Source organism: Geotrypetes seraphini, chromosome 4, assembly GCF_902459505.1.
Source record: "Geotrypetes seraphini chromosome 4, aGeoSer1.1, whole genome shotgun sequence".
Classification (NCBI taxonomy): Eukaryota; Metazoa; Chordata; class Amphibia; order Gymnophiona; family Dermophiidae; genus Geotrypetes; species Geotrypetes seraphini.
In genome coordinates this window covers 104613263-104636215 of record NC_047087.1, presented here as the reverse complement: position 1 = coordinate 104636215, position 22953 = coordinate 104613263, and the positions used below count along the sequence as shown (strand labels likewise).

The window sequence follows — 22953 nt, the reverse complement described above, 5'->3', positions numbered from 1 at the left end:
TTTGTAGTGCTTTTGTAGAATTTATCCATGATAAGGCCTCTTCTTGCCTTTTCTTTTCTCAGGCTCCACCTTCCTCTGTTCCCTCTCTCACTCCTACTGCAGTTCTGTCTCCCTCTAAATCCCAAGACCTATAATACTGTCTGCCCCTAAAGTCTCTCATACTTTCATCTCACCTTCCCAGCTGTCACTGTATCTTTACTCCCCTCAGCAAGCCTTCAGCTTGCTGCTCCCATTCCTATGGCATATTCATCCCTTTACTCTGCTCCCAACACCTCCTATGACCATGGCACATTCACCCCTCTTGTCTTCCCCCAGTTCTCCTACCCTGCACACGAATCACCCCTTGTGTCTGCCCCAAACCCAAATAGCACACTAACCTCATTATTCTGCCCCCAACCCTTCCATGGCACATTTACCTCTTTATTCTGCCCCCAATTCTTCCCCTGCATATGATTCACCTCTTTTCTATGCCCCCCCCCCCTCAATCCCCCATTGCACACTCACTTTTTTTCTCTTCAGACCAGCAGCAGCAGCGACTGCTCCTTTCTCTTCCCTCCAGGGCTAAACTCATGTGGCAAGAAGAGGAAAAAGCAAACCTCTGCAGAGCAGATCACTTTCTCCTCCTGTGCCAACTTAGACCTGACAGTTTATGCGAACCACTGGATCACAGTTCACATAAACAGTCGGGTCTAAGTTGGCACAGGAGGAGGAAGTGACCCGCTGTGCAGCAGTTCACTTCCTCCTCTTTTTCCCATGTGAGTTTAGCCCTGGAGGAGACGAGAGAGGAGCAGAGCCGCTGGTGCCTGTGTTTGCCCTGAATTCTGCATGGATGGGGAATTCTGCACAGTGCAGTTGTGCAAAATTCCACCAGGCGTAAATCAAACTCCTCAGTCTCAGCTTGGGCCTCTCAGTGCAGATAACCATGTTTGCCCCTATTCCCCAAGTGCATATTCTCAGCAGAGAAGAGACAGGGATGTTCTGAAACTGTGAAGGATTTGTAGTGCCACACAGACTGGGTGGGTATGGACCAAGAGGTCCCCAGCTTCCGACAGTTACGCCGTTTTTTATGTCATTCTCTTTAGATTTAACCCCTGGGGCAGGGCTTTTGATGTGAAGCATTATTTTGCTGGTCTATAGTATATTTGGCTGGTGGCAATGAGTGTTGTTTTAAGTTGAACCCGAACATTTGGTACCAAGTTATGTTCAGGCACTGGCAATGGATAGCCAGGTCAGTGGCAATACCTCTAAATTTTGTTGGTACAGCCAGTACTCAGTGATGGCTATTTATGCGGTCTTTCATACTTGGTTAGCTATGCGGCCCTGGTGCTGAATCCTGCCAGTGCTCGCATAACTTGTGGGAATGCTCTGCGCCTGCTCCCAGAACACCCCAGTTGTGCCTGGACAGTGCCACGGTGGTCAGAGGGGATTACCAACACCTAAATTAATTGAAAAATGACATTTGAAACAGTATCCCCCTCCCCCCCTCGAGTTAAAGTGCCTACCCATGCCTAAATAAAAGGCGACAGAATCGCACTTTACGGCGCCTAATTCCACTATGGATGTGGCTTAGAGAATGATATGGGGACAAATTTGTCTCCGTCCCCACAGGAACTCTATTTCCCTGTCCCGTCCCTGTGAGTTTTGTCATTGTCGCTGTCCCTGTCCCATTCCTGTAAGCTCTGCCTTAACCATCCAAGTCTCGAACACTTATGATTTTAAAGTTTTCGAGGCTTCTGCAAATGAGGACAGAGCTTGAATGAATGGGGCAGGGACAGGAAAAGAACTCGCCGGGACGGGAAAATGAATTCCTGCGGGGCGGGGAAAATTTTGTCCCTGTGTCATTCTCTAATGTGGCTAACGCAGGAAGTGGCATTAGGCACCATAAAGCGCTAACATAGGCGCAATTCAAAGCATTGATAGGCCCCGGAAATGTAGGCCCAGAAAACTCTGGCCAACATTTCCAGTGCCTATCTTTCCCGTAGGCATGATTCTGTAACCGGCGCCTATGTGTTATTGCCACACGATCGGCGGCCACTTTTAAGGCCATTGATATCGGCACCGGTTGCAGAATCTGGCCCATGCTTAATATCCTTCCAGACCATCTCAGCATCAGACAGTGTTGGGGAAATGCATAGATGGAGGAAGATGTTATTCTGGGAGTAGCAATACTCAACCCATTATCTCAGTGTGTTGCAAACTGTATGCCATGGCGAGATTCTGAGTGTGCCGCAAGACGCCAGCAAGGAGTAGAGGTGCCGGCGCCGGCTGACTGCTTACAGGACTTGCCTCTCACAGTGAGAGAAATGTCCTGTAGTCAATCAGCCAGCGTCTACGCCTCTCCGCATCATCAGCGCCTCTGCTCCTTCTCCTCATCTCTCCTTCTGCAGCACACACACCCCTCCACACCCCCACCGGCGGTAATAGGAGGCTCAGGGCCACAGCTGGAGGATATCTGTGCATGTGTGGACATTGACGTGGTGACATTATGCATGCACGTGAAATCGCATCGATGTCCGCGCATTTCCGGATGCCCTCCAGCCATAGCCACGAGTTTACTTTGCTGCACCTTAAAAAGTTTGGGACACACTGTTGTAAAGTGATGTTAAAGGTAGTTCTCTGTTTGCAAGTGCCAAGTCATGGACAACTTACAGGAGTTTCCGCTTGCATAACATTTTCTTGGCAGACTATTAGCAGGGCAGTTTGCCATTGCCTTCCCCAAAGTGATGGTATGTGTTTAATAACTATAAAGACTTTCATTCAAAGAAGATTTCAATATTCAAATAAGCATATGGCTCAACTTCTGAAGCATGCTGCTTTGCCAAGAGGATGATTTCTGGTTTGGTTCAAATCCAGTCAGACACAAGTTCTTTCTAGAAATGCATGCTCCAGTCTTCATTTGTGTCTCTTACTTCCTTTAAGAGCTACGATAATGGAGATTCTCGCCTGGACTCTGGTGAATTCCTGAAATTTGTGGAACAGAATGAAACAGCCATTAACATCACCACTTACGTGGATGTGGAGATCAACAAACTAATCAGGTATAGCAGAGGCTTAGAAGCCACAGGGAGGAGTTCCTCCATTCTTTTCATGTGTCTTAAAGAGAGTCTCCCATTTTTCACATGCAAAAGGAGACATTCCTCATTTCTCCTACAGATGTCCACTCCGGATTGCCCCGGACATGTCCTCCTTTTGAACACATGTCCAGGGGTCCGGAAGGCTTTTCAAAACCTGGCACTTTGTCTGCAGGCAGCGGGGTGCGGGGCTAGGGCAGGCTTGGGGCGGGATTAGGGTGGGGAGGGGCGTAACTAGGCTGGGCCTGGGGGCGGGGCTAGGGGGGTCCAGATTTTCTGAAAGGCAAATCTAGCAACCCTAGTCATGAGTCATGAAAGGCATGTTCCTCCCATGTGCAAAAATTGTAACTATTCCTCCATAGCTGAATTCTGGAGCACAGAGACTTTTAAAGAGTTGGGGAGTAGACAAGGGCTGGGCCTCAAGATAGTGGAATGAATTAGAAACTGGTTGAGAGAGACAACAGAGAGCAGAGAAAAATTGAGTTCATTTAGAGGACAGAGGAGTTCAGTGAGAGATCTGTCCTAAGACTGGTCCCATTCAGTATGTTTGTCAATGATATTGCAAAAGGGTTAGGTGGCAATTCTGCAAGTGGGTGCCTCCTTATATGCCACTCAGAAAGCACCTATTCTATAACAGCATCTAGATGCCCAGACTCCATTATAGAATTCTAATTACATTACATTAGTGATTTCTATTCCGCCATTACCTTGCGGTTCAAGGCGGATTACATCCAAACTAAAACAAAATTACATTCAAAATTTGAAGGAATAGAATAAGCGATGACATAGAATTTTTAAGGTAATATATAGTGGGTAAAGAGTTACAAAAGGGAAGTGGAGGTCTTTAGGAGATAAGAATAAGGTGAAATTATGGGTTTTAGATAACATTTGGTAGATAAAAGAGTATTAGTATTAAAACTTAACCCTGACAAAACAAATTTCATCCTACTAGAAAACAACAAAACTCCAACATTAACTAATCTTGTAATAAACATGATCTTGTAATAAACATGATCGAAACATTTAAGTACCTCACGGGACGTGTCAAAGTGGAAGATGATATTTTCTTTCTCAAGGGACCCTTGGCCACAAGAGGGCACCCACTCAAACTCAGGGGCGGAAAATTTCATGGCGACACCAGAAAGTATTTCTTCACAGAGAGAGTGGTTGATCATTGGAACAAGCTTCCAGTGCAGGTGATCGAGGCAGACAGCGTGCCAGACTTTAAGAATAAATGGGATACCCATGTGGGATCCCTACGAGGGTCAAGATAAGGAAATTGGGTCATTAGGGCATAGACAGGGGGTGGGTAAGCAGAGTGGGCAGACTTGATGGGCTGTAGCCCTTTTCTGCCGTCATCTTCTATGTTTCTATGTTTCATACCCAATAGAACCTACACTAAAATTGCTAGGAGTCACAATTGACAGAGGCTGCACCATGCAACCCCAAATTAACAAAATAATAAAGGCATCGTTCATGACTTATTAATCGCACTGTACCAAAAAGGTTCAAGACGATTTCCATCCAAAGAAGCCGTACAATTTATTTATTTATTAAGTTAATTCGATTTATATCCCGTCCTCCTAGGAGAGCCCAGAACGGGTTACATGGTAACATACATAACAGTTATCAACATGGAACAGAAGACTATGGCGATAGGGTATAGTGAGATGAGTCTGGTTCAGTTGTTCCAGATTAGCAGACACTTGGAGCCTGAAGCATGCAAAGGGAGAGTCAGTTGAATATCTATTAAGAATACTGTGGTTTGAGAGTAACCGTCTGAATGCTTGCTTGTTCTGAGGAGTCAGGTAAAGAGGTAGGTTTTTATTGCTTTCCTATGGGAGAATACAAAAGCAATCAATAATTAAAATATCATCATACCATGAATATTATAAGTCATATAAAATTTTTTTTAATGAAACCTTAAGTGATTGATATCAGTCCTAATGTGAACAGGTAGATTATTCCAAATTGAAGGAGTAATACTAAGGCCTCCTTTTATTAAACTGCGTTAGCAGTCTTTTAGCGCAGGGAGCCGCGCTGCTCCCAATGCTCATAGGAACTCTGTGAGTGTCGGAAGCAGCGCGAAGCATTCATCGTGTGTCCCCGTGCTAAAAACTGCTAGCGCAGTTCAATAAAAGGGGGTATAAATAATAAAATAAAATAGCATAACCTAGTCTTGGCGCACTTTACATATACATGCCCAAAGTTATGCCAACCATAGATCTGGCATAATTGTATGCACCTAAGTGTAATAAGATTCATATATATTTAGCTCATGCATTATAACACCTTTACTGAAGCTCATATACTGTAACACCATTACTGAAACTCAGGCATTGTAACACCTTTACTGGTATAGCTGAGTAGTAGGCCTAAAGAGAGTTCCAGGAATAGGAAGAAAAGTGCGTGATGTCAGGTTTCACCAAGAGCTATTTTGGTTTCAACTAAAGCAGCCAAGGCTGTTGTTGTCAGCTATCTCTGTCCCTGAATTGGACACTGCTCTACCCTGTGGATTCTGGCCTTCTGACTAGCCCATAGAATATGACAGCAAAATGATACAAAGGCCTATCTAGTTTGACCTTCATATGATGATAGCATAAACCAGCTTTATTCTTACTTCTCCACACTATGGATCTTGGTGTCTTTCACCTACCTTCTGGTTTTGTTATTTGAATTTTTTTTTTCCTTCAGCACATCTATTGTTTTGTGTGTTTGTCCTGAGTCCTACCCATTTTTTACCTCACAAAGAATTTCCCTTTTCTCTAAAAAGTACTTTGCTGTTGTGAATAATTTATATCTAGTGTTTTTTGGGTTTGTTTGTGGGGGGGTTTTAATATGAATTTGTTTGGGTGATCTTTGGAACCTGAAGATACAGTACAGTATTTTATTTTTTCATTCAGTGAATTGTCAAGCTGTGGCATTTGTTGCCAGAAGATGTGGTTAAGGCATATAACATGGCTGAGTTTAAAAGGGGTTTGGACAGATTCCTACCACACTGTATCAGACCAAAGGTCCACGAGGGTCATGTATTTGAACCTTGTCCACCAGTGTGTCCTGACCAGGGTTGGCTCCACCTATAGACTAAGTGAGGCCCTGGTTCAGGGCCCCAAAATCTCATTCCAGCATCTCTCTCCTCCCACCTCTGTTTGGGTGGAGAAGGAGAGATGATGGGATTGGGATTCCTGATTTTTGCACTCTTTATCACCAGCATTAGGGAAGGAAACTTGATATAGAGGGGGAGCTACTACATCATGGGGGGGGGGGCTCCAATGCAAAAGTTGGCTCAGGGTGCCACAGTTCTTGAGCTAGCCCTGGTCCTGACTGAAAAAAGTTGGAAACCCACTGTGTTAGATGACATCAAGGACTACTTTATGGAGCAGCTGATTCAGAAACGAAGAAGTGGAGCAGTTCTAGACAGAAAGGGAATGGTAAAGGAGGAAAAAGAGGTAGCTGACAGGTTAAACAAGTTCTTCTTGTCGGTCTTCACAAACGAGGACACATCCAATGTACCTGAACCCGAAGAGATCATAAGTGGAGATCAAGAAGAAAAGCTGTCGCACATAGAGGTAAGCCACGAGGATGTCCTCAAACAGATAGATAGGTTGAAAAGCGACAAATCACCAGGCCCGGACGGAATCCACCCAAGAGTACTAAAAGAACTAAGAAACGAGATAGCAGAAACACTCCGACAAATTTGTAATCTATCCTTGAAAACTGGGGAGATCCCGGAGGACTGGAAAATTGCAAACATCACACCTATCTTCAAAAAGGGATCGAGGGGGGACCCGGGGAACTACAGGCCGGTAAGCTTGACTTCAGTTCCAGGCAAGATCGTAGAAGCACTGATAAAAGACGACATCAGTGAGCACACAGAAAAAAAAATGGACAACTGAAAGCGAGCCAGCATGGCTTCTGCAAAGGAAGATCATGCCAAACAAACGTACTACACTTCTTTGAAGGGATAAACAGCCAGATGGACAAAGGGGAACCCATAGACATCATATATCTCGACTTCCAAAAAGCCTTTGACAAGGTACCTCATGAGCGGCTACTTAGGAAGCTGTGGAACCACGGGGTGGAAGGGGACGTATACAGATGGATTAAGCACTGGTTGGCAGGCAGGAAGCAAAAGGTTGGTGTGAGGGGCCACTACTCGGACTGGAGGAGGGTCACGAGTGGTGTCCCGCAAGGATCGGTGCTTGAACCGCTGCTGTTCAATGTATTTATAAATGACCTAGAAATGGGGACAAAGTGTGAAGTCATAAAATTTGCTGATGACACGAAACTATGTAGCAGGGTTAGAACCGAGGAAGATTGTGAAGACCTATAAAGGGACCTAAATAAACTAGAAGAGTGGACAAAAAAATGGCAAATGAACTTCAATATAGAGAAATGCAAGGTCATGCATATAGGGAAAAAGAACCCGATGTTCAGCTACAAAATGGGGGGATCAGTGCTAGGGGAAAGTACCCTTGAAAAAGACCTGGGTGTGCTGGTGGACACAATGATGAAATCAACAGCACAATGTGTGGCAGCCTCAAAGAAAGCAAACCGAATGTTGGGTATTATTAAAAAGGGTATTACAAGGACGAAGGAAGTCATCCTGCCACTGTATCGCGCGATGGTGCGCCCACATCTAGAATACTGTGTCCAGTATTGGTCACCGCACCTCAAGAAAGACATGGCGATACTTGTGAGGGTTCAGAGAAGAGCGACGAAGATGATTAAAGGTATGGAAAACCTTTCATACACAGACAGGTTAGAAAGGCTGGGGCTCTTCTCCCTGGAAAAACGGCGACTCAGAGGAGACATGATAGAGACCTTCAAGATCATGAAGGGCATAGAGAAGGTAGAAAGGGACAGATTCTTTAGCCTACTTAGAACCACTAGAACAGGGGTCTGCAACCTTTAAGACATAAAGAGCCACTTGGACCCGTTTTCGAAAAGAAAAAAAAACTTGGAGCCGCAAAACCATTATAAAACAAATCTAACACTGCATATATTGTTTCTTATCTTAATGCTATATACAGGATCACTAAATTGAAAATAAAAACATTTTTCCTACCTTTGCTATTTGGTGATTTCATGAGTCTCTGGTTGCACTTTCTTCTTCTGACTGTGCATCCAATCTTTCTTCCTTTCTTTCAGCCTCCTGTATGTTTCCTCTCCTCCAGACCTCATTCTCTCCCCCAACTTTTTCTTTCTGTCTCCCTGTTCCCCCTTCTTTCTGTCTCCGTGCCATCCCCCAAGCCACTCGGTTTGCTGCCACCGCAATCGGGGAACAGCCCCCAAGCCACCGCCGTCCCAAGCTTTCCCTGCAGAAGTGTTGCGCTGACCAGCATTCCGCTCCCTGACGTCAATTCTGACGTAGGAGAGGAAGTTCCGGGCCAACAAGGCATTTCTCCTCATTCCATCCAGCCTGAGCCCCATCTCTCCTTGATCCAGCATTTCCCTTCTGTGTCTGTCAGAATTACCATTCCACCTATTTTCCAGCATCACCCTTCTTTGTGTCCATCTCACCTATATCCCTATCTCACCACTTTTTCAGAATCTTCATTTGTCTCTGTCCTTATCTTTACGCCATGTTCACCATTTGCCCTTTCAATGTCTTTATCTCCCCCCACACACTTTTTCAGCATTACTTCTATGTCTCTATTTCACCTCCTCTTCATGTCCCCTCTGTATCTCTATCCTTATTCAGTAGGTCCTGCTTACCCTTTCTCTTCTTTGTGTCACTATCTCCATTTTCAGCTTTCCCCCCTTTTCCTTTGTTACTGCACCCTGTAGCCAGAATCTTTCCACCCTCCCTCCACTCCGGCCCAGCCCAGTATGAAATATTTCCTTTTGTTTCCCTCCCCTCTCTCTTTCTCTCTCTCTTCTCCTCCCTCACCCACGAGTCCTGCATCTGGCCCTCTCCCTTCTACCTGCACCTGGCAACACCCCCCTGCTCCGCGGCTCTCTTCAGCAACTCGTCAGCAGCAGTGATCAAGACAAGCTGCCAACATCGAGGCCTTCCCTCTACGAGTCCCGCCTTTGTGGAAAAAGGAAGTTGAAACAAGCGGGACTCGCGGAGGGTAGGCCCCGACGTCAGAAGCTGCTGCTGAGTTGCCGAAGAGAGCCGCGGAGCAGGGGATGTGGCCGGAAGCAGGTAGAAGGGAGAGGGAGATAGGAAGGCTGTAGATCTCCGGAGCATGACACCGACCCCGGCCAGGATGATTTCTTTTTCAGGCGTGCACCTTACAAGTCCAGCGTCGCGGGGGAAATAGCCATGCTGAGCAGTGAGCTCAGCACTACACAGATGAAAGCCTTGCTTGCTGATTGGTCCGGCGGGGCGGGGCCGCCGGACCAATCAGCAAGCAAGGCTTTCATCTGTGTATGTGCTGAGCTCACTGCTCAGCATGGCTATTTCCCGCTGCGACGCCGGACTTAAGCTGCATGCCTGCGTGACACACTACCGGAGCCGCAGCAAAGGTGGAAAAGAGCCGCATGCGGCTCTGGAGCCGCAGGTTGCCGACCCCCGCACTAGAACAAGGGGGCACTCAGAAAAATTGAAAGGGGACAGGTTTAGAACCAATGCTAGGAAATTCTTTTTCACTCCTGGAATGCGCTTCCGGAGGTTGTGATAGGACAGAGTACACTACTGGGTTTCAAGGAAGGATTGGATAAGTTCCTGAAAGATAAGGGGATTGAGGAATACAGATAGAGGTAGAGATAGACTCTGATAGGGCATAGACAGGAGGGCTTAAATGATTTAAACAAGGATCACCTTACAGGTCATGGACCTGATGGGCCGCCGCGGGAGCGGACTGCTGGGCGTGATGGATCTCTGGTCTGACCCAGCGGAGGCAACTTCTTATGTTCTTAAGCTCAGGCAAACTGCTCAGAATTGACTTCCCAGTCATTAGTAGCAGTATAGAAGCTTCCAATAAACAATAATAATGTGTGCAGTGGCATTGAGAGGGTGAGTGATGCCCAGGGAGGTGGCGCCCTGACCCGCCCTCTTCTCTGCCCTCCCGCTCCTTCCTGACCTACCCTGCTGCTCATGTTTCCCCCTCCCCCTCTTTTAATTTTCCAGGTGCGAGCAACCTCATGAACTTGCTGTCCATGACATGTCATCTATCCCTCTGACATCACTTCCTAGGCCCAGGGCCCAGAAGTGATGTCAGAGAGAGGCGACACCAACACGGGCAGCAAGTTTGTAATGCTGCTCACGCAGGAAAAATTAAAGAGGTATGAGGGAAGGGGCACACGCATGTGGCAGGGGGGGAAGGAGGATAGGTGCCAGTGCCCCTGCCAAGACTGCGCCCAGGTCAGACTGTCGTCCCCCCCACTTACTATGCCACTGGATATATGTAACTTATGCTATTCTGTAAGCTACTTGGCTCCTCATCAATGGCTTTCCCATTTTTGGCATCTGGTATGCCCCCTTGCATTTCTACATGAAGCACGTATGTGAACCTTATAGAATAGCACTTAGGGCACTAACTTGCATAAATGCTATGTTTTTGTCACACATACGCACACTCAGTTATAAAATTGCCCCTTCACCCCCCTATTCTATAAACTTGGTCGCACAATTTTGTGACTAACAAGCAAAATTGCCTAACTTAATTGTTTTAAGTGGCTTTAACTACCAATTAAGTGGGACTCATTTGTAGTTATGTGCGTAACTGTACTTATGAGCTATTCTAAGAGATTAGTGTTTAAGCGCATTACATTAATGGGTGCTAGAACAGATGTCTGTCTGTCTTTCTTTCTTTCTGTCTCTCTCCCTCTGTCCCTCCCGCTGTCTATCTTTCTTTCTATCTTTCTTTCTGTCTCTTTCCCTGCCCCTAACCCCGGACACCCCCCTTGGTTACCTTAACGTTGGCTGGCCAAATAGGTCCTTAGTCTGGCTGGCCGGCAGGTCCGCCGTCCTCGGAATGACAGGCCTAGGGCCTGATTGGCCCAGGCACCTAAAGCCCCGCCTATAGGTGGGGCTTTAGGCACCTGGGCCAACCGGAATTGGGCCAGTTGCCTAATGCCTCTCCTAGGGGCATGGCTTTAGGCACATGGGACCAGGGGGTGCACCTCGGCAGGAGGGCTTGGGATCCCTCTTGCTGGTATTAGAGGGGGGTGGAGTGTCGGAGTACACCTCAGAAGGAGGGCCTGGGCTCCCTCCTGCCGGTGTTCGCGGGCGGGGGAGCAGTTCGGGGGTGCTGTCTTCGGCAGGAGGGCTTGGGATCCCTCCTGTCAGTTCGGGGTTTTGTCGGGGGAAGGGGTCGCGATTGAAGCCGCGATCATTGCGGTAGGTGATGGGCCAGTTATAGGATTCTGTAATCAGCGTTGTTTTTTGACAAACACCAGGTACAGAATCCTGCTTTTAGGTGAAGGACTGGTCCCTCCTTCACCTAAAAGGTCTGGGTTTGGGCGTTTTTGACTTGGGCAATTTTTGGGTCGGGAATGTGGTGTAGAGATAGACAAAGTGGCAGTCTGGGCCAGTAGATTGCTGAACATGCAGGTAAGCCATTCTCAAAAAAGAAACCCTCAATTTGGATATTTTTTTTGAGAATGGACATTTCCCTGCTGCCAACTTCAGCGTCTACTGACTTAGGCCAAAAGGGGACTTAGACCTTTTTTTAAATTATGCCCCTCTATGCCTCCAAATAATAAAGACAGGGTCTTCACCTAAAGTGTCATGATATAAAACTTAAGGACCTAATATATGCATCTTAGAGCTGAAGAGGGACATTCAAACATCTAAGAAAGAAGATCTTTAAGCCAGAGATCACAGTTGAGATTCTAATATAAATGCAAAGTAACATACAAAAATATTTCTTTATAGAAAGATGGGTAGTAGATCCATGGAAAATGCTTCCTGGAAAAGATCTATGGCATTGCACAGCACCAGAGAAATTGGGCTTATTAAATGGGCCTTATGGTCCTGATCTGGCCTTGAATTCTCTGTTTCTGTGTTTCCATGTTCAGGTCTCACCACTTCTTAACATAGAGCTGTTGTCTCCTTTCTAACATCTTCAGTCTTGATTATGGCCTGATGATGTTGTGAGTTACCCAAATAAAACTCAGGCATACTATACCAACTTGTGGTGCTGGGAGAACAGACATTGTTGCTGCCCAAATACAGCATACCAAGTCAGTCACAGAGCAGGCTCACGTCCAACTCATTGGTTTGTTTTAGAACATATTTTTTTTAACTAGTTTTATTTAATAGCTTTTGCTACATCTGTCAACAAAAGTGAATGTGGGGGTGTGACAGTGATGTTTTTGTTTCAGGGGACTCTGTGTTGATGCTCTCATTGAGCTCTCCGATGAGAATGCTGACTGGAAGCTGAACTTCAATGAGTTTCTGAAGTGCTTAAGCCCTTCATTCAATCCTCCTGAGAAAAGTATGTGCTATGGGACATCTAATAAATCCTTCTGCATAGTAGCATTCACGCTTCTTGCCAATAGTTTGTCTGAGCTGTTCTAGTGTGATAATAACCCTTAGAAAGCAGTGGCAAGAATTCCATCCAGGCAGCCCCAGCGACGCAGGAAGGGTCAGGGAAAAGGAGGCTCACATATAGCTACTCCCATAACGTGATATTTTAGTTAGAGGCTCTGCATTTGTAAGGATATATTTCCTCTGTCATAGACAGCAGTAATTTCCTGTGAGTTGCTTCCTCGTACATGAATGATCACTCTGCTCTGTGATTTGTTTTCTCAGTCATTTATCACTGATAGCCCACTTGCTTGAACACATTGATTGCTCGATGATGATCTGGGTTGTTGTGGGGTGGTTTTTTTTTTTTCAAATACAGGTAATCACTTTGTGTTCTGTTTCTTCAGACGCGCAATTGATCATTCATTTAGGAATGCTTCCTCAGACAAACTGATCATTCTTCAGTGATTGTTTCCCTAGGCCCATGAGTGCTCTCTGATAATCTCTTCCCTGAATAATATGATTGATCAGTCTGACAATCAGGACTGGATGTAAGCATGGGCAACTGCCTCTGGTGCAAAATCAGAACATCTCTAACACTGCCAAGTCTTGACGGGGCCTGCTGCTACCACATCGCGGTTCTGGAAAGTGACAGGTCACAGCAGCTCCTCTCTAGGAATAACATCAGTGTGGGCTTAAGTGCTCTCGCCTTCTGACAGTCACTGTGGGATCAGTTCTGTCCCATTTTGCCTATGGAGATTCCAAGTAAAGGGGAAAGTGTAAGGTTCAGAACAGAGATGTTTCAGTTATTAATGTGGGCAGCACTGGGTATTTTTTCATTTCAGTTTCAAAATATAAGGAAGCAGATCAGAAGGGAAACATTTTTGGAAGCATTTTCATGTTTAGTAAAACAAGGCTTTTTGTGTGTTTTATTTTGTTAGGAAACAAATGCTTATCTCTATGATTTATTTTCTCTGCCAATTGCTTGTTTGTTCGATGATCTGTTCCCTCAGAGACATGATTGATCATTTACCAGTGTGCTCCTTTCATTGGCATGCTTTTCTCTTTTCATTTCCCAGAATGTGCCCTAGAGGATGAAAGCTATGAGGATAGAGCAGAGACCCAGGTGGAATGCAATCGCTGTGTCTGTGCTTGTGGAAACTGGGTCTGCACCGCCATGACATGTGATGGTAGGTGCCCCCTCCCCCGACCTCACCATACTGCGCACTCCCATCTCCCCAAATTGACTTTGCTACCTAGGACTTTGTGATTATGCAGCTGTGTGTGCTGTTTTCTGTTTGCATTTTCTCTGTGTACTTTTTAGTCATTTCCGTTTATCAAATAATTGCCCCGCAGACTGGCCTCTGGAGCAGTGGCTGATGAAATTATTATGCATACAAAGATCTCAACATGCACTTAATAACTCGTTTTCACTGTGCAGAAGTTCAAAACAAAGAATAAAGGGAGAACTGTGCATGAAAACAGAGCAAACTGGACTTTGGAACTGGCACACAGGCACACATGCGAGCTGCAATCCTGACATCTCATTATAATCATGGAATTTTCTGAACATTTTATCTCTAATTCATTGTTCCACTGATCCTTGCAAATGAGTCCATAATAAAGACATCAAAATCAAAATTTGCTGAAATCCCCTTTAATTCCCTCCCCTTAATTAATTTACATTCAGATAGCTGAAGGAGATATCTGTTTCTTATCCACTAAACTACATCAGAAATCCCAGAATAACATGTCTGTCATCTTACTGTTATATCCATTATAAAAGCAAGTCTATAAAAGTGTGCCCGTAATTAGGCACCTAGAGAGCATCTGTGTAGCATCTATCTTATAAAGGAAAATAGGCACGCACTTATTTCCTTTATAGAATAGAAATGTAACACCTTAGATATGTGCATAAAAGACACAAGCACTTATACCAGCCATAAAGCTGGCATAAGTGCCTGTGCCTAAGCGCAAGACATATATGTATAACTTATAGTATTCTATGTTATGCATATAAGTGTGAGTCCTGCCCATGCTCTACCCAGACTGACCCATGTGTACACCTTCACCAAACCAAAAAAAAATCCAATAGCGCGCTGTTCTTCAAGGACACACAAACATATAATCGTCCAGAACACAATTTCAAATTATAGGCACATAAACATGGAGAAAAAACAGACCTCATACACAGACCTCTGGGACTGTACTGTACCCTAAGCAGCCTGTATCATCACTGGTCTGATGTGTGCACCTACCTGTTAAAATGCAACGGGGGGATGATAAAAATGTGTTTGTCCAGTTATGTTTGTGCTACATTTTGTGGTGATCCTAGGGAGAGCAGGATAATATGTATGTAATATGTAAACCTGTATATAAATTTTTCAATTAAATAAATAAGTGCATATATACAAAATATAAGGGAAAGCCAAAGAAAATCGCACAAGTCAGGAAATAAACACAATGGGAATTACAAAATGGATGAACCGGGTGATCCAATACAAGAACTTTATTGTACAACAGTATACAGATCTCAGATGGTTGATGATATACAAATCTCACTCAGTGTTCTTTTTTTTTTTTTTTTGAATTGGTAATTTTTATTAGAAAAAAAAAGTGGCAAGTACAAGCATGGGTGGCACACGCCTAATCTATACAACGATCATACAGCAAAGAATAACAGCAGGTACCACAGAATACCGCAACGTCTCATACTACCACAATACCTACCCTCCCCCAACAGCCAGGATCAAACAAACAATAATCATAGAAAAAGTATTTTGCCCATACCAAAAATGATAACAAAATAAATGCAAAGTCCGCAGTAAAAATAGCAATCACCCCAAACTCCCCCCCCCCATAGGGTCATTGTTGCTTCTACGAACAGATAAGTACTCCATATGTCAAGAAAGTGCTGCCACGTGCGGCTCAAGAGCGCTGAAAGTCTATACTTGTGACAAACCCCACTCAACTTAATCCCGCATCTGCTGCATCGTCAGCGCCACAGACTGTTTCCAATACTGGGCTACCACCAGACGGGCCGCTACAAAAGCAAGGGTGAGCAACTTATCCTGAACATCATTTAATCCCTCAACTTGAACCCCCAACAAGGCTATCATGGCATTTCTGCCCACCTTAGCATGTACCAGTTTACCTATATACATAAACACCTGTGCCCAATAGTCGTCTAACATTCCCACCACATATGAAAAAAGATACCCTGCTCCCCACAACCCCTCCAGCAGAGAACAGACTCAGAACGAGTAATTTTCTGAAACAGCACTGGATAGAGATGCCAATGAACCAACAGCTTAACAGCATTCTCCACCAACATTGGAGTCAGTACAACATGCTGCAAACGATAAGAAATATCAGCCCACTCCTGTGCTGTAAAAGAATGATGCAAATCCTCCTTCCAGGCCAGCAAGTAGGATACTTTTGGTCTACAAGCCTGATTAATCAACTGATAAAGAGTAGAATTGCAGCCCCATCTGACCGGCTCACTCAGTGTTCTTATTATGTAAACTAGACTACATGGATTAAACCAAAGATTCAGAGGCTAGATGAAAACTCCTGTGGGCTCCAGAGAAGGAGTTTCCATTGAGCCTCTGAAACTTTAGTTTAGTTCCTGTATTCTATTTTACAAATGCAAGCAGTGTCTCACTTCCAGCTCACCACATAATTGTTTCCCACGTATTCACCTTTATAGGACCCCCAGGGACCCCTGAAGAAGACTTTTTGTCGAAATGCGGACCATGTTGGGTCCTGTATCCCTAGCGGACTAGGTCCTTTAAGGCTTTTATGTGGATGAAATTATTTTATGTGGATGATTTCAGTGTACCTTTGGAACGTTGACACTTTCAAATAAAGTCCATTGAGGAACATCGTCACTCCACAGAGTTTTTTTGGTTTTCACATAAAAAGAACACTACATCTGATTTATAGTACAGGAAGATGTCAGTAGCCTGTATGGACTCCTGAAGAAGGCTACATTGCCGAAACACATCCCGTCTCGAGTCTGGTTACTGTTTGCCATCTGAAACTGGTGTATTATCAGCCATCTGAGATTTGTGTGTCATTGTATAATAAAGTACATCTTGTACTGAAGTCATCTGTTTTGTCATTCTCACTGTGTTTGTTTCCTCCCATATTTACAGATTAGCACTTACTATAGGTGGATTTTTGGCATTTATATGCAGGTGCACATATATATGCATGTACAGTAAAACCTTGGTTTGCGAGCATAATTAATTCCGAAAACATGCTTGTAATCCAAAACACTCGTATATCAAATTTCCCCATAAGAAATAATGGAAACTCCACAACCCCAAAACTTTAATAGAAAATACTGTATGTACTTGTATTGCAAGACCTTGCTTGTATATCAAGTTAAAATGTAATAAAATGTTTTGCTTGTCTTGCAAAACACTTGCATACAAAGTTACTTGCGATCCAATCATTAATATGCTGTGTTTCATCACATACGCATGCCTTACCAATTTTGCCAAGTCCTGTCTTTCTATGTTTCTCATGCTTTGTAAATGTTTTGCCATCCCTGTCTGACAATGTTTGCCATGCTATCTCCTACCATACTATGTCTGAGAGTGTGGCGAAGGGGTTGGAACTGCAGCCTTGGCACCCTGAGGTTGTGGATTCTGACACACGCTGCTTCTTGTGACCTTGGACAAGTCACTTGGTCCCCCAATACCCCAAGTATATGAGATAGATTGTGAGTCCACTGGGACAGACAGGAAAAAATGCTTGAATACCTGAATTAATTAATGTAAAGCATTCTGAGCTTCACTGGGAGAATAGTATAGAAAACTGAATGAATAAATAAATAATATGCGTAATTGCTACATAAATGTTAGCGCTCAGTTTATAGAATTGTCCCATCTCCCAAATTCTAAAAAAAAAAAAAGCACTAAAAATTGCAGGTATAATTATGGTCATCTATCCAAATTGTATGCACAATTTAATTTAATAAGCCAATTAGCAGCAATAATTAAAATCAATTACATAAATTTAAGCAAAGGATCTGCGCCTAAATTATACATACAAGTCAAAAAAGGAGGCATGGAAATGGGTGAGTCATGTGCGGATTGGGAGCATTACTTTAAGTTACACGCGTAATTATAGAACAAGGACATCCATGCCTAAATTTAGGCCCAGGCATTTGCACCATGTTTTCATTGGCCATAAGTGCTATTCTGTCAATTACACATAACTTTAAGCATGGCTTATTGAATAGCATTTTTATCAGCACCTATTTTTGGGTGCCATATATAAAATTTAGCCCTATGGGGCTCATAATCAAAACTTAAACATGTCTATAAACCTGCCTAAGTTGGCACTTGGACGACCTAAAAGACAGCTCGTCCAAGTGCCGATAATCAAACTGACCTTCTGGACGTGTTGCGGGACTTTTTATGCCTCTGAATGCCACTGTGCTCCCAGAGCTGAAAGGGGCGAATCTGGAGGAGTGGTTGGAGCAGTATGTGGGTGGGATGGGGGCCGAGAGAGACTTAGTTGTCCTGTAGCGATAATCAAATGGTTTACTAGACATCCTGGATGAAACTTAAATGTTGTGAGTTAGACAATGTAAAAACAGATATAAATGCCAAAAAGGTATCCAAGTGACCAGATAATTACTACAGAGACAAAGTAAAGACCCCCACACACTCCCCCACTGTCCCACTCATACCCCCACAAAGATCAGAATAAAGAAGTACATACCTGTCTCTAGAACATCACCTGGTATAGGAAAGCCTAGTAGAGTTGTACACAGGTGTCTTAAATAGCCTGGGGGTGGGCTAGTAAACCATAGAGAGGAGGACTCAGGCCCATAAGCCATGTTTTCATTGGCCATAAGTGCTATTCTGTCAATTGCACATAACTTTAAGCATGGCTTATTGAATAGCATTTTTATCAGCACTACATTTATGGTGGAACATGTTCGCCCACCAAAACCTACTCTACTGCCATATAGGTGCCACTTGCAGCCATAAGGGCCATTGGGGTTGTAGACAGGTGGGTATAGTGGGTTTTGGGGGGCTCATCATAACCTATAAGGGAGTTCTGGTGAGATGTTTATCTGGTATCATTTTTGTGAAGTTCACAGCAGTACCCTCTAAGGTGCCCCATTGCTCTGTTGCCATGTCTGAGTGGCCAGTCCATTACAAGATTGACCCCTCCCATGTCTACATGAGCTTGTTCTAGGCGTTTGGGACTTGGACAAAATTTTGGTCAAAAATGAGGTATAAACATAGACTTCCTGGCAGTCTGGCCGAATAATAGCCTGGACGTCCAGATAGACGATTTTTGAAAAGAAAAAAAAAATTGTAGATGTATTTTTCGAAAATGGACATTTTCCCACTGCCGACTGTGGGTGTCTAGCGCCATACGCTCAAATCGGACTTAGATGTGTGTTTTGATTATGCCCCTCCACCTGTTTAAAGTTATATACAAGGGCTGATTGAAAAGTAATGAGACTATTTTTTTTATTCAGAATCAGATGATTCCACAGGATCTGAATATTTTTCTTTTTTCAAAGTAGCATGCTTCACATTCAATACATTTTTTTGCAGCATTTCAAAAATAATTCAAAGACGTGCAGTAGACTTTTATTGCAACATTACTTTTAGCGCTGCGGCTGTGGCGTTTTTCACTTCATCATCTGAAGAGAACTGTTTTTTTTCAGGGTTGGGAATGCCCAGAAATCGCATTTCAAGAGTTTCGTTACCGCTCTTTCCAAGTTTAACAAAAAATTAAATCACACACCTCTGGCATACTCTCACAGACTTGTCTTCCTCTCGCCGTGACCCAACAATGAAGACTAAGGCAGCCCAACTGCAGGTTCAGAAAAATCGATGTATGAGCTTCACAAGAACCAGCGCAGCGTTGCCACTTCTACTTCTTGGAAAGAAAAACAGAGGCAGTTTCATTACTTTTCAATCAGCCCTTGTATATTTACTTTATTTTGATATCTAAATTACAGGGTAAATATTCAGCTGGAGGTAGTAAGTGGGTTGTTGTTTTTTTAGCTGCCATCAGCTGTATGTCCTGATATTCAATGCTGGACGATGTCTGGACACTGATATTGAATATTTGGGTCTATGCAGCCAGCTAGCACTTATCTAGTTAAGGCCAATATTTAACCTTAACCAAACAAGTGACTGTATTTTATGTGTTCCAGTTTGTCTGGTTACCTTATGCGGTTAAATGCTGAATAAGTGCCGATTCTGTCTCAACACTGCTCACAACTTACTCAGGTTTAGCTTAGTGCCACTGAATATCCCCTCTAACCACCTATCTGGTTAATTACTATGAATATCAATGCCCCGCATAGGCTAAATCACTTTGAATATCAACTCCTATATGCTCAGTGGCTTAATATAAAACTTTTTCATGCTGTTATTTTTATTTTTAGTTGATAATACCACCTTTCCTCCATAGATATCAGAGTGGTTTACAATATATTGACTAGTAATCCGGTATTCTAAGCATTTTCCCTATCTGTTCCAGCAACTCACAATTTAACTATGGTACCTGGGGCAATGGAGGGTTAAGTAATTTGCCCAGGGTCACAATGAGTGGTGCTAAGATCAAATCCATGACCTTAGGGTGCAGCAGCAGCAGCTCTAACCACTAGGACATCCCTCCACTGAATGGATGAATTTGGCCGTTCTTTGACTCAAACAGTCATAGAAGAGCTACAATTACTGGTTCTGGTTTTTTTTTTTTTTTTACAAAAAGCATTTATGCTGCCAGTGGTGCCACCTAGTGCATAAATGCTGTTGAACTTTGGCATCATGATGTACAGCAGGGCTGCCCACACTTTTTTTGGCTTGCGGGCTACTTTTAAAATGACCAAGTCAAAATGATCTACCAGCAATAAAATTTTTAAAAACACAAAGCACACTGTGCACAGAGAAAATGTTAATTATCATTTGTATTCGGGAGGTTTTTTTTTTTTCAGAACTCAAGGCAGATAACACTAAAATATGCAGTGTCACCTCAGTAACAACTATACAAAACTAGACAAATATACCCCCCTTTTACTAAACCGCAATAGCGGTTTTTAGCCCAGGGAGCTGCGCTGAATGCCCCTCACAGCTCCCAATGCTAAAAACCACTATCATGGTTTAGTAAAAGGGGGCCATAGTGCAAAATATAGACAGCAGATATAAATTCTCAAAACGGACACATTTTGATCACTAAATTGAAAAGAAAATCATTTTTCCTACCTTTTTGTCTGGTGATTTCATGAGTCTCTGGTTGCACTTCCTTCTTCTGTAAATCCAATATTTCTTTATTTCTGCCTTTCTTTCTTTCTGCCCCCTCCCCTTTTCATTCTGTTTCTCTTTCTTTCTCTCTCCTCCCTGCCCCCCTCTTTATTTCTGTCTTTCTCTCTCCCCCTGCCTGCCTGTCTTTCTTTCTCTCTCCCTCTGCCTGCCTGTTTTTCTTTCTCTCTCTCCCTGCCTGCCTGTCTTTCTTTCTCTCTCCCTCTGCTTGCCTTTCTTTCTCTCTCCCTCTGCCTGTCTGTTTTTATTTCTCTCTCCCCCTGCCTGCCTGTCTTTCTTTCTCCCTCTGCCTGCCTGTTTTTCTTTCTCTCTCCCGCTGCCTGCCTTTCTTTCTTTCTCACTCCCCCTGCACCCAATGTCTCCAATGTCCAATGTCTCCAATGTCTGAATTGACGTCTGAGGTGAAGTCTTGTTGGTCCGGTTCTTGTACGCACCTGGCCTGGCTCGGGGAGGCAGGAAGAACAAGATTGCAAAGGCAACACGAGTGACTCGCATTGCCTGTGCGATCTACTGGTCGATCACGAGTGACCATTTGGGCACCCCTGATGTAAAGGTTCTACTCTATGCTCAGGCCAAAGAGATGTCAATGTGCTCTGTAGCTATACACTCTAATCCTGTGTTCTGAATGGAAAACACATTCAATTAATGAAACTCGTAGTCCTAAGCAGTGATATAAAATTCCACCCAAGTAGTATTTGTGGTACAGAAGAGTTCAGATACAACAATGGTGTCGTCAGGATAAGATGTCAAGTAATCAGCCACGGGTATACTGCTCTGAAGTCACTTTATTGATAAACATGCTACAAAAGCTCATAGACTCGACACTGGCAGTGTTTTGGCATCTGTGCCTTTATCAAGAGTCTTGAAGGGTTGACACAGTACACACAGACACTATGGGTGAAATGTCTGGAGGAGCAGCAAATGAACAAGTGTCCAAAGCGAAACTAAGGGTCATGAGAGTTTAGAGCACTGTACCCTCTAAGCTGAACAGGAGACCCCCCCCACACACACACACATACATTCCTGCCAGCATGGAGTGCTTTTTCAATAGTGAGCAGAACAGGCAACTTCTGTAGGACTTCAGAGAACCTGCATGCCCCTAGTGATTGAAAACCACAATATTGAAGCACTGCCCCCATCCAGTGGCGTAGTAAGGGGGGGACGGGTGGGGCAGACCGCCCCGGGCGCTATCTTGGCGGGGGCACCAGTACCCGTCCTCTTCTGCATCCCCCTGCTCCTTCCCAACCCCCTGCCGCACGTGTGCACCCCTTCTCTTCCCTTATACCTCTTTAATTTTCCTGACACAAGAAGTATCACCAACGTGCTGCCCGCATCAGCCCTCTGATGTCACTTTCAGGTCCCGTGCCTAGGAAGTGATGTCAGAGGGAGAGCTAACACGGCACGGGCAGCAGGTCTGTGATGCTGCTCGCACTGGGAAAATTAAGGAGGTGCGGGGGAAGGGAATGAGCAGGGGAATGGAGAAGAGAGCGGGGAAGGGGCACTACCACCCCCCACTCCCCATGCAGTTGGAGGACACATGCTCAGCTTAGAGCAAAGGGCAATTCCAGTCCTCGAGGGCCGGAATCCAATTGGGTTTTCAGGATTTCCCCAATGAATATGCATGAGATCTATTTGCATGCACTGCTTTCAAAGCATATTCATTGGGGAAATCCTGAAAACCCGATTGGAACAGTGGTTCAGAGAAGGAGGGAATTCATGATTAGCTGCTCCTGTATTTTCAGAGGTGGATCCCTCCTGCCCTGGGACCCTTTCTACCACTTCTACTCTTTCTATAGCACTGTACAGGACTGGTGCAAGCAAAGCACAGAGAGGCTCTTCCGATCTGCAGAAACAGTGATGGAAAAGATACAAATCCCAGATGGACTGCTCTCCTCTCCTCCGCTCTCCTCTCCTCCCTCCTCCTCCTCTGACCCTGACTCTCCCCAGACTCTTTACCGCCGTATGTAACACTTCTATTTGTAACTCTGCTGTATGTAACTCATAGCAAACATAACCCTGCTGTATGTAACTCATAGCAAACATAACTACTCCGAATATATACCTACCTGCAAAAATTAACTTCTCCGTAAATGTATCGGCTAAAATGTAAATTTAACTTGATTGAAAAATGCATAGTCTAAAATGTTAATGTAACATT

General features: G+C 44.3%; 1 protein-coding gene across 1 annotated transcript in view; it reads left to right on the top strand.

Annotated features, from left to right (window-relative positions):
* The window catches only part of FSTL1 (follistatin like 1), a 136332-nt gene that overhangs the window by 99934 nt on the left and 13445 nt on the right, over positions 1 to 22953 (top strand). The window contains exons 7-9 of the mRNA XM_033941823.1: positions 2920 to 3038; positions 12348 to 12460; positions 13572 to 13682. Of these exons, the coding sequence (XP_033797714.1) occupies positions 2920 to 3038; positions 12348 to 12460; positions 13572 to 13682 (343 nt within the window). The remainder of the gene's footprint in view (positions 1 to 2919; positions 3039 to 12347; positions 12461 to 13571; positions 13683 to 22953) is intronic.